At 52.0% G+C, this 12,320-nt stretch overlaps 1 protein-coding gene across 1 annotated transcript in view; it reads left to right on the top strand.

Moving 5' to 3' along the window:
- The first annotated feature begins 3,787 nt into the window (after window positions 1-3,787).
- Window positions 3,788-12,320, top strand: part of LOC101661010 (signal transducer and activator of transcription 5B) — an 18,733-nt gene continuing 10,200 nt past the window's right edge. The window contains exons 1-5 of the mRNA XM_045299446.1: window positions 3,788-3,925; window positions 6,805-6,961; window positions 8,051-8,140; window positions 9,242-9,487; window positions 10,314-10,384. Of these exons, the coding sequence (XP_045155381.1) occupies window positions 3,798-3,925; window positions 6,805-6,961; window positions 8,051-8,140; window positions 9,242-9,487; window positions 10,314-10,384 (692 nt within the window). The 5' untranslated portion in view covers window positions 3,788-3,797. The remainder of the gene's footprint in view (window positions 3,926-6,804; window positions 6,962-8,050; window positions 8,141-9,241; window positions 9,488-10,313; window positions 10,385-12,320) is intronic.

The following is a 12,320-nucleotide window of genomic DNA, read 5'->3' as shown; positions in this document are numbered from 1 at the left end:
CCTGCCGCCACCTTCAACCTGTTTGGAATCCAGAGACCAGTCATCCCATCATGGCACGCGAAACTCCTCTGCCGGGTTTAGTAACTTGCTGCACGTCCCACACAGAACTCGCAGGCAATACTCACTGATTGTAACCTGTTAAAATTCAGGCTCGTACGTGCCTCCGTCTGACAATCTTCCCAGCCATTTCCGCGGGCAGCGCGCTCTCTGGCCCTCATCCCCTTTGGGCTCCATGGTCCTCTTGGGCTGGCCCGGCCTCTGTCCTACTTGGACAAGTGTCCCAAAGCTCTGTAGCTCTGCCAGTATGTACCTGGAGTGGGGGCGCCCCGCTCTACTAGTCAGCCTCCTCCAGGGGGGTTACCCATTGGCCTTGTCCACGGGACTAGGGATGTGTGGGAGAGAAGAGGCTAGCTGGTCTAAAATGCAGACAGCTGGGTGGACTCCCAAGCCAATAGCTAATAGGCATGGACCTAGTCCGCAGGGGCGAGGGATGAGCCGCCCAGAAGCTCAGTGAATGAAGAGAAACATGTTTGACACCAGGAGCTGATAGAAATCACTGAAATGTGATGGCTTGCTCGGGACTGGACTTTGCTTGTGAATGTAGATGCGCCGGGTTCTAACAACAGAGGCATCTAAGAGCAAGGAACCTGCTGGTCTCAGAGTAACGACTGGGTAGGAATTTGGAAACTGGCTATCTGAGATAGGGTGAGAGCAAGGCTGAGTCACGTGCCTTCACGAGTGTGTCACTGAGATTGAGGGGTCCTCTCGCCACTGCACAGATGTTGGTGCTTCTCTGGGGTGTTTGAGGAAGCGGATGAAGGAGGATGCTGGGGCTCCTCTACAGGTCTTCTTATATTCCCTGAAATTGCTTTCTCCCTGCTTGGAGTTGTGGACCCAAGGCCAGGGGTGATGGCTAAGCAAGAGACCATCCACTGTACCCTTGAACCTGTATGCCAGAATTCCCAAGGGTCTGACTGGATGGATCCTGTCTTCCCACCATTTGACACAATTTGGGTTGATGGTGAACACTACTTCTGCATTGCCTACTCGTTGAGATAGCTCATTCGTGGCGTTGCACCTGTGATCCATATCCATGAGAATGGGAATGGCCTGAGGGGAAGAACTAGACCAGGCTCGCCACCAGCACTCTGCACTGGCAGTGGGTTAAAAGTAGGTGGTCATCGAGTGGGGGAATCTAGCATCGTGCTAATACCTCAAGAAAGACTAGCCGCAAGGCAATGACCTCTGAGCTAAATTTCATCAAAGGCCAGAAAGGGTGACGCTAAGGCAAGTTTTGGAGATCCCTACTGGATCCGATAGATAACCTGCAGTAAGCGTGTGGCTGTTACCTCCGTGGCCTCACCAGGGGGACTCTGCCCGCCTGAAGGACTAATTGGTAATGATCCTTTGGAACTGGTAAAATGATTTGGAAGGGAAGTTAATTATTCAGCTACGAATGGGTCACTAGCTAGTATAGCTCTGCCAGCCATGGTCTTTGTAACTGCCACCAAATGACTGGATGGGACTATGCAAATGAAGTGATTACAGTCTACCAAGGAGATTGGCTACCTTGCTGATAATGTAAATAAGGCTCATAGTGTGTGGAACCCTCATGAGGGGGGAGGGAGGCTTGTTCTTTCGGCAGTTCGCAGAGCTTTCGAGATGCTGGGCCAACACCATCATATAAATGCATTGGGTATTTTTCTCTGGTCTTCCTTCTTCAGGGTCCAACTTTCACATGCATATACTGTGCGGTTGAAAATACCACAGCTTGGGTCAGGCCCACCTTAGTCTTCAAAGAAGCACCCTTGTTTTTCAACACTTTTAAGAGGTCTTATGCAGGGGCTCCGGAGAGGCGAGGATGGTGAGACTTGGTGATGTACTGTAGACATGCTGTCGGGAGAGACCGGTCCCTGGCAAAGGACATCGTGCTTGGTAAAGGAGGGTGGGGGGGAGGAGGAAGTCCCTCTCTGAGGTGCAGTGACAGTGCCTGCATGGATGGGATCAAGCCTCGGAACGATTGTGATGCAGACGGCACCAGTCTAGGCAGTGGTTTGTCATGATGCTGACTTGATGGGACCCAACAACAACGAGAGGATTGGCCGGTTTTGCCATCCGGCAATCCCAGGGTGGAAATGAGGTTCCTTACTACCACCAAGAAAGAAGAGTGGGGAGCAGTGTGTCCTGTGGGCCTAGGATCCCTGTACTGAGAACCTACTAGGCCAAGGAGACGGAGAGAGCTGTCATCTCGGAGATGGCGAGAGACAGCAAGAAGCAGCGGTGGGGAAATGGCACCAGCCGACGCAGCAGAATTAGGAGACGGTGCCAAGGACTTCGTGGTCCATGGGTCAAGAGCTGAGTGTCTTTGGGCAGGAGACGTGGAGGAGCGTGCCTCCAGCTGCTTAACAGGCCAGCCCACGAGATCTCAGGGTTCCCAAGTGGACCAAAGGACAGGACCAGAGAGAGACCTCCCTGTGGGCACAGCTAAGAAGAAGTTGTCCCGACCAAAGAACTGTCTCTCCTGAGTTGTTTCTGGTCTTGAGTTTTATTGCCTGTGACTTGCCAAATAAATCGCAGAGTCAAGAGTACTAGGAGTCCGGTGTGGCCTTTGCAGTAAATTATAGAACAAGCAGAGAAGTAGAGGGCGGTGGGAGGGCTGGCTGGTGTCCGAAATGATTTGTTGGTTGGTTTGTTTTTAAAAAGGTTAGAGTGTAGAAGCATATCTGATCTCCACTTTGCTCTTTCGGAACCAGCCTTGGGCTCTTGATCTTGACCTTGATGTTGACTCTGCTTATGAAGTTAGAGGGGACCAGATGCCCTCACCTCGACCTCTTTACCTTGGTGTTTCACAGAATCCAGGTCTGGGTCCTTGGCCTCTTAACTAGCATAGGCCTTAGGAGAAGTAGGCAGATCAGTAGCCAGCTTGTTGGGGATTCAACCTTGGGTTTTAGTCCCCAACACGTATGTGTGAGTATCCTTGCTGCCACCGTCTGATGAACCCCAGAGACTCTGGGCGGGAGTGGGAGAGGCTTCCTGGTCCTTCTAAAAACTACTTTTCTGAAATCAAGAGCAACCTATCCATTAAGGGAACACAATGGTGCTTGTTTCTACCCTATAGTTGGAACGTGTTGGCTTTGGGTTTTATAAACACTATAATTTAACGGAGCATTGCTTCATAAATTCCTTAGCAGTAACTCAGAAAGTGAACCTGGGGATTTTTTTTTTTGGGGGGGGTGTCTCTGCCCTTTTGTGTCAAAGAAGTGCTGCTGAAGTAACTAATATTAATATACAGGATTGCAGCCCTGCTTTCAGTCGTTTTCCTCTTTTCAAAACGATAGCGTGTTGATTGCATTTCTCAGACACCAAAACACGAAATCGGAAACCAGGGATGCAAACAAAACACCCTCCTGCTCGTCATTCTTCTCGGCCGTTAAATGCCACTTGCTGTTGCTGATGACTCCGAGCAAAAAACGAGGAGTGCGTGTGGGACCCCAAAGCTAGAGCTGGCCCTTCTGTCCCTGTTCTGGTTTTGTCCTTCTGCTGACGGGGTCTTGGCAAGCGTTAGAGCCAAAGCCTGAGACCCTCCTGTGGCCCCTGAAGCCCACCCTTCGGAAGGCGTTTGAAAGCCACAGCTCAGGCCACGAACACTGATCTTTGGGCTACAGGAAAAGGCAAAACCCGTTGTCTTCGTCTCCAACTTGTGTTAAGTCTGTGGCAGTGCACCTCCTTGGGTTTTAAACGGGAAAACCAAACTCCGACCCCTGAGTCCCCATTGTCCGTCTCACAGGTTGTCCAGGATGGCTGTGTGGATCCAGGCCCAGCAGCTTCAGGGGGACGCCCTGCACCAAATGCAAGCCCTCTATGGCCAGCACTTCCCCATCGAGGTGCGCCACTACCTGTCCCAGTGGATTGAAAGTCAAGCTTGGTAGGTGCACGGCCAGAATGGAGAAGAAGAATAACTGATCCTGTATCAAAGGGGCAGAGGGGAGGATGAGGGAGGGAGGGAGGGGGAAAAAGAAGAGCTGATACCAAGGGTTCAAGTAGAAATGTTTTGAAAGGGATGATGGCAACGTCTGTACAAATGTGCTTGAGATAATGGAGGTGTGGATTGTGATAAGAGCTGAAACAGGCCCCAATTTTAAAAAAGAAAAAGAAACACCCTGTATGTTTACAAAGCCCATCTCCAGAAATGAAATTAAACATATCATCCCGTTGAACCCTTGCAATCAGTGGCTCTCCCTACCCCGGCTTTCCTCTCTCCCCCACTACCCTCTCCCACCCCTCTCCCCATTCCCGCCCCCCACCCCGGAGTCATCAGCGTTTTGTCTTTTGGTGTATAAACCACGTTTCTTTTTCTATGTTTTCCCTTATAATAAAGGTGTTATTAAATAGTGAAGTTTTTTAAAAAAAATAAGTTTCCTTCCTTTCATAATACAGTGCTTGCTAAGAGCGTTAGAGTTTTGCTGCTAATTGGTTGCAATCAACTATTGGAATGTTGGAATGCCCAGCATTCTCAGTAGTATCAGTAGGGTCTACCTGAAAGGAAAACAAAAAGCTAACGCTCTGCCCTTCAAAGGATTTATGTTTAAGGGGCAGACACGTGGGAGAAAGAGGAGGCTTTCCACTCCCGGGAAGAGTTAGTCTCAGAAACCCACAGAGGCCGCTCTGCTGCCCCACCGGGTCGCTCCTGGCCAGCAGGGACTCGGGCAGTGAGCGAGTGAGAGGGGGTGGGTAAAGTATGTCTATGTTGATATTTTTGTTTGATCAGAAATGTATTTTTTTAAAAAAAGAAATGTATTTTATTACCAAAAGGTAAATGCACCGAGATAGTAATAGTAATTTTGTTTCCGTTGGCGGATGTAATGAGCATTTTTGCTTTTCTTGATTTTCCAAGTCACTGCCAGCATGCATCTTAATATTCTTTCAGCTTTGAGGAAATGCAGCCGACTGTCCTCAAAGCGCTTTCATGGGCAGCAAGTGTTGCCTCCCAGGGGCAGGTCGCATGGGCGCCCGGTGGGTCTTGTCAGTCAGTGGGCTGGGGCCTATGCACGGGATACCGGGTAGCGCAGCTCCCCCTCGGGAGGCAGACAGACCCGCGGGAGAAGCCGGCCTTTATGCGACCGTCTGAAGAGGGCGGAATCCGAGTCAGCGACGGGCTTGGACTAATTGCCATGGCGTGCCACGCCAGTCGCAGACTCCTGCCCAGAAACTGCAGAGTACCTACCACGGGAAGAACATTTCCTAGGGAATGAAGAAAAAAAAACCTCCTGTAATCAAGGGAGGGAAAAAGACAAGCTCCAGGTGACAGTGTCAGCCGCACCGCGGCTGGGGCTTGTTCATTTCCTCTGCCTTTTCTTTTCTGTTTTAATGATCTCGATGCTTCGGAAAAACATTAGTCAGAAGTTTCTGTTGGCTTGAAATTTCACTTAGCTGATTTTCCATGTTGTCTTCTCCCTCCACGAGTGCTTAAGAAGAGACTTGTGTTGATGGGTGTTCGTTTTTGAAAAACCTCAGTTATAGTTCCTTTTTGGCCTTCTTAGGATTTTTTTAAATCTTCAATCCCTTATGTTTAGATGCCTAGCCAAACCTATTTCAAGCAGAGAATGCCATGTTCAAGGACAGGAGCAGGCCTCCATTCCCCCGAGTTTGGCAGAGCGCCTGCCTGGGTGTCCCCAGGGGCCAGCTGTGCTGGGGGCAGTCAGAGGCGTAGCTTGAGAGCCTTCGACTTGAACGTGTGTCTCTCAGGTCAGCATATCATCCAAGGTTGCCTTTACTCGCTGCCTTCTCAAGGGACAACTTGGGGATCTTCCTGGATGAAGTCAGACACTCGTGTTTTGGCATAGCCGTCGGTGTGCCTGTGTGAAATTAGCTACTAATTTCACAGGATCGTAGATGACAGAGCCTGTAGCCACCACTAGTTCTCCTATTTAGCGCTCCAGCAGGTCAGCGGTAATTGCACATGATGCCAATCTGTCAACTGTCTGGCTCCTTCCGTGAACTGAGTCATTTAATACTGCCCATTAGCAATTGTTGCTCAAGTTGTTTAAAAGAAAGAGACGGAAAGAGGGGAGTGGGAACGAAGGGAGGGAGGCGGGGAGGAGGGAGGAAAACTTTCCAACCTTTGCCACTCGATGAACTCATGGTCCCTGGAGTGGTTTCCCTTGGTCAGTCAGAGCTAGCATTGCCCACTGGTCCCAAATCTGCCACTAGTCACAGAAAGCTTTGGCTAGTTTGACAATTCTGCTAGGCATCTTCTGCCTTAGTGGCTCATTTCCAGGGAGCTGTAGAAATAGCAGGATAGTGTGCGTGTATGTGACCTGTCTTTCCTTAAGAACTATATCATTGCAAGTGGCAGCATAGACGGAGAACCCCTTGAGGCTGGCAAGAACAGGTCATGGAGAACATTCCTGACCGGATGGCCCCAGGGAAGAACTATAAATAGGAAATGATCAGAACCCTTATTCCCTTGATGCACACAAGCACAAAGCGTGTCCCCTTTGCCCGGAAGGAGGAGGAAACAGCCAGGGCAGGACGTTGTAAAAGAAAAGAAAGGAGAGTATGCGTTTGTGGGGCAAACCCAGTGTCTTGTCATCCCACTTTTCCAGGAGCTCCCGGATGCCCTCTTGTAAACAGTCCCACCAAGGTGATGAGTGGATTAGGAACAGGTGGTGGTAGGATCGAATCCATTCCTATAGGACTGTGCCTAAAATTTACAGGGAGCATAAATAAAAAAAGCTGTGGCGGCTGCATTGATGCAGGCGCCCATGCTCCCCTTTGCATACCTCTGTGTGTAATTTTCCCCAGGGACTCAATAGACCTGGACAGTCCACAGGAGAACATTAAGGCCACCCAGCTGCTGGAGGGCCTGGTGCAGGAGCTGCAGAAGAAGGCCGAGCACCAGGTGGGGGAGGACGGTTTTTTGCTGAAGATCAAGCTGGGCCACTATGCCACGCAGCTCCAGGTGGGTGCCCAGCACCGGAGGCCTCCTCCTCGTCCACTCTCCAGCAGGGATCCTTCAGTTCCGAACTTTCTGTAGAAAGCTGCCAAGGAGCCTTGGTGGTGCAGGGGTTAAGTGCTTAGCTGCTAACAAGACATTGGCACTTCGCACCCCCAGCTCCACCAGGGAGAAGGACGTGGCCATCTGTGGTCAGCCAGACCACAGCCTGGGAGCCCTCTGGGCCCTGCCGCCGTGAGGGTCGCGCTGTCAGAATCAACTCAACGGCAGTGGGGTTTGGGTTGTGGTTTGGTTTTTTAATTATGAGGATTTATTTTTTCTGGGTGGAGGCGTTGATTCGTTTCTGTAGCCCCGTTGAGTTGCATGTCACGTGCCCAAGACTCTTAGGTTTGGTTCTGTACATGTGACTTTGGGTTTTTTTTTAACTTTTTATTTGGTAGCAATCTCCACATTCCAAACAAGTGTAGAGGCCCATCACCAAAAAGTTCTGTCTGTGTCTTACACAGATGAACATTTCCTTTGTCATACTCCTTTGCCTCTCTTCCTACCTCTGTTCTCTCTCGCTCTGTCTGTCCGTCTGTCAGTTGAGAGCAAGCTGCATTCCCCACACCCCCTTTCCCATCAGTTCTTCAGTGAGCGGTTTCTGTGAGCGTGAACCCTCTCTTCCATGTTAGCAGTACTTACCAACCTCCGTACGTTTAGCACCGAGAGAGGACTGTCACGCAATCTCCCATCATCCCGTGTGTCACCTGACCTCGTCATATCCTGTGGGAACAGGTCTTTGTCCTCTCCAGCCCAGGATCACAGATGGCACGCCTAGCCTTGAACTCTCCCTCTGAAACCTCCCCGAACCTCTCTTTATCTTTCACTACATGGCCTTCTTCTCTCCTTTTAAAAACAATGCAGCCCTCCCTGGCTTTCCAAGGTAAAATGTCCTTACGGTGGGCTTGTGTGCTGTTTTCGCAGGAGTCAGCATTTGATCCAGGTGGGAATTCTCAGTCCATGGTGGTGTCATCTATGAGGGGTGGGGGGCGTGTCCAGAGACATCCAATGGCCGTGGTGAAACGGGGCAATGTCTGTATTGGATTCTTTCAGAACACGTATGACCGCTGCCCCATGGAGCTGGTCCGCTGCATCCGCCACATCTTGTACAACGAGCAGAGGCTGGTTCGAGAAGCCAACAACGTGAGTGTCCCATGGGTGGGGGAGATGACGTGAGAAGTCCTTCCTTCTGTCTGGGTCCTACTTGGTGGAGGTGGCGCCGTGTGGATTTATTGGCTTCTCTATGATCAGTATTATCCTGAGGGTAACACAAAAAATAGAAAACATCATCGCTGACCTTAACGGGTCTGTAACCTCGGCAAATTTGCAACCATAAAACAAGGGGAACGGTGTCAAATCATCTATCCTGACTGACTCGTGCCTGAGTAAAAGTGCTGGTGAAATTGTGTAGGGGAGACGTCTTCCTGGCCCCTGAGTTAGGAGTTGAAGGAGTGGATCGGCGTCACAGCAGGGTCTTGAGAGGGACACATGGTGTAGGGTGTGCCCCGCCTCACCCCCTCGATTGGTCCTTGGCCTGAGGTCAGCAAGGGGATATGGAACACGTGGCCATCGTCACAATCTGCCATCGTCGAGTCAGTCCTAACTCATAGTGACACCCCACCCCACCCCACCCCAAGTGGGCTTCTGAGACCGTAACCATTGATGGGAGTAGAGAGCTCATTCCTTCTCCCAAGGAGCTGCCGGTGGTTTTGAACTGCAGACCATGCAGCTCGCACCCCAACGCGTAACCACTGTGCCACCAGGACGAGTGGGTCGCTCTGAGTCAGAATCGATGCCAGGGCAGGGCGGTGTGTGTTTAGTACTTCGAGTACCTGCGCCGGGTGCCGGGTTCCAGAGAGAAGGTTCCTCCCGGCTCCATGAAGGTGTGCGAGTCTGTCACACGGGTCACCAAGATGCGTTTGTCTATTCCGGAGAACAAACGCCTCGACGCCCCCTCTGGCTGTTTGAAAACATTTGACCCTGCTTTGGCACCCCCCCATAGATCTTTGCAGCACTGCTCCCAGGGGACGACACTAGGCACTTGGGGAAGCACTGGTCTATCAGGGCACCTGTTTGTCCTCTTGTCCCCATGCCACCCCAGTTCCGAAGATGTTTATGATTCCTTCAGACTCAAAAGTGACAGGAGCTGGCATTCGATTTTCTGAAGAAGTAAGGCCTACGGCTCGCTCCCATCCCCACTGCCCCCTCACTGCTGCCTGCACTGTACCCCTTGTCTGCCCCCAGGGGAGCTCTCCAGCCGGGAGCCTGGCTGACGCCATGTCCCAGAAACACCTCCAGATCAACCAGACATTCGAGGAGCTGCGGCTGGTCACGCAGGACACAGAGAATGAGCTGAAGAAGCTGCAGCAGACCCAAGAATACTTCATCATCCAGTACCAGGAGAGCCTGAGGATCCAGGGTGAGGCTGCCGCGCGCGAGCCCTTGGGGCAGGAGCGACGTGAAAGGAAGCTCAGCTCCAGGTGGGACAGAGCTGGTCTTCCATGCTGAGACAGTCACCTTTCTCTGGAGCAAACAGAGGAGCCCTGGTGACACCGTGGGTCAGCAGTTCTCCCTGGGAGAAAGATGGGTTGACCACAGGGGCTGCAGCACGAGGCTCAAGCATCCTTGTAAGGATAGTGCAGGCCAGGCAGGGTTCCATCCTGCTGTGCACTGGATCGCTGTGGGTCGGGACAGACCCCAGGGCACCCAGCAGCAGCCGAAAAGATGGATATAGGGCCCCGAGGCCCAGGAAGGGACTGGGCCACAGACAGCCTGGCCGTGGTTGTCAGTGGGGGTGTGCAGGGGGTCTTGTGCTCGCTAGACGTTGCTGAGGAGGGTCAGGAGGAGAGGAGAGGAGAGAAGGTGGGGGGGCAGGGGCTCCCCCAGAAAGACCTTCCTCTATCCGGCAGGGCCTCTCAGTCTGTGTACACAGCCAATACTTGTGTCTATGGGAGGCATTTTGTGAATGCTCTTTCCTGAAGTGATAAAAATAGCAAATATACAATTACATGTGTTCAGTTTTTGTTTTGTTTTGTTTTGAACAGTTTTATTGGCACATCATTTACCTACCATGCAATTCAATCCTTCAAGCATCTCAGGGAGAATTGTACAATCATGACCTCATCCATTTTGGAGCACACACACACCCCACGCACATGACACATGTTTTGTTTTGTTTGATTTTTTAAGAAGTCTTCCTACATGGGGCCAGGCCGGGTGGTAGACTGGTTGGGAGGTGGGCTGCGGTGCACAGGGTTGGCAGTGTGAAACCCCTCAGCCGCTCCTTGGAGCTAAGCTGAGGCTGCTGCTCCCATAGACAGCGAATGTGTCGGAAAACCTCGGGCGGTTCTACCCTGTCCTGCCGGACTGCCCCATTGACCCTGGCGAGTGTGGTTGGGTTTCAAGTAAGGACAGTATAAAGGACAACAGTTGTATTTGCAGTGACCGACTTTTTTTTTTTAATTGAGATTTTGGTGAAAGTTTATACAGCAAGCTAGGTTGCCGTTTGACAAATTCTGCACACGTGTCCCTGAGTGACACTTGTCACAGCATGTCCACATGCTCTGTGTTTAGCTGGTTCCCTCCCCAGGACCCCAGCGTCCCTGTCCCCTGACCTTCTCATGCTACTTGTGAGTAATTGTCCGCATTTCTATTCTCATGCTGGGGGTTTTTAAGGCGCGCACCATCTCATGGGCAGGAACCTTTATTCTGTGTGCCATTCTGCCATCTCCGCAAAAGGAGATCTCAGGAGAGGCTCGGTCCTAGGTTTACCGAGTGTCTCAGACGAAAAGGTACTGTCAGGAAGCCCTCTAATCTCAACCGGCCCAGTAAGTCTGGATTTAGAAGAATCTGAAGCCTGTTCCACGGTTTCCTCCCAGCCTGTCATGGCTCATCTGTTGTGCTTCTGAACAGCGCAGTGCTGATGGGAGCCGGGCACCATCTACTGCTGCGGTTCTCAACCTGGGTGTCAAATGGCCCTTTCACCGTTGTTTCTTCATCATCATCCTTCCCATGGTCTCAGGAACCGAGACAGCGCTCCTCTGTCCATCTCCAGGAGGGTCCGCCCACACGCAGATACACCCATACGGCCTCACCACCACATGAGGAACTGTATTAAAGGGTCGTGGCATTAGGAAGGCTGAGAACCACTGACTCATTTTACTGGTCTCAGGACAGAGGAGGCCAACACTCTAGATGAGTTTCTTCTCTGAGACGGTGGCTTCCATCGCTCTCTTTCACCCGTCACGAGTCAGAGACCAATAGCATTCCTCTAGTAGGGTCAGCCTGCGGGAGCTCTGGTGGCACGGTGGTTAAGTGCTCAGCTGCTAGCAGGGAGGGTGTTGGTTCAAATCCAGTGAGCAGCACCGCCAGAGGAAGAGCCGGCCTTCTCTTTCCATCCCGATGAAGCGGTTCTGCTTGTCACATGGGGTTTCCGGAGTTGAGTGGCACCCAAGAGCAACAGGTTCCATCTCAGGACACCACTGACATGATGGATCCCTCTCTCAAACATCTGTGAGACCAAAAACCCACTAGATGGGGCTGTCTTTCTCCTCCCTGTCCCTGGAGGCCTGCCACACGGCCTGAGTTATAGTAGGTGGTGAGTAAATACTAGCCTGTCTTCCTCCTGTCTGAAAGCCCCCTGCCCACCTCCCCTCTGACCCCAGAGAGAGGCCAGCGTCCAGTGGACAAGAGACTTCAGGCTGTGATTTCGCCATCTGCCCTGTGACAGATTCTGGGCTTCCCGGGTGCTGCTGTTTGATGGCCTTGGGTTTGGATGCTTGTTGGTTTGGGTGGCCCTCGTCAGGCAGGGTCAGTCCTGCCTCGTTGATCAAGTTCACCTGGCTGACACGCAGACTGTGGATCTATTTGGACCAGGGAAGGCCCCGCTCCCTCCAGCAGAGCCGAGCCAAGCAGTTGCCTCATGTCTCCCCAGACTCCTTCCAGAAGCTTCTGCAAACTGCCTGGAGATACCTAAGAGGGTCCCCTCTTGGAGTGTGGCCAGAGCCATGTGCTGCCATCCCTGTGGCCCTCCCTGTGGTGGGCAGGAGTCCCCAGGTCACTGTCCAGAGGACTCTAGGTGTCTGGGCCTGGATAGCCCTCTCCCTGCTCGGTCCCCTGCAGTTAGGTCCTGGGTTACTGATACACAGGTGGTCCTTAAATTACTTTCCCTTCTCCCATGGTAAGTATCTCACCGTTGATGAGAATGCTCACAGCCACTGTGGAGAGAGGCTGCCTCCCCCACCCGCTCTGAGGGAGCCCTGCAGGTTCCCGGTCCCCGGCAGCTAGAGAAGCCACTGTCCCCAGTGCAGAGCCCTTCCTGGAT

Source organism: Echinops telfairi, unplaced genomic scaffold (genome assembly GCF_000313985.2).
Source record: "Echinops telfairi isolate 266 unplaced genomic scaffold, ASM31398v2 ScPeMD7_7458;HRSCAF=8496, whole genome shotgun sequence".
Classification (NCBI taxonomy): Eukaryota; Metazoa; Chordata; class Mammalia; order Afrosoricida; family Tenrecidae; genus Echinops; species Echinops telfairi.
The sequence above is the reverse complement of the archived record's forward strand: the minus strand, read 5'-3'. Positions and strand labels throughout refer to the sequence as shown.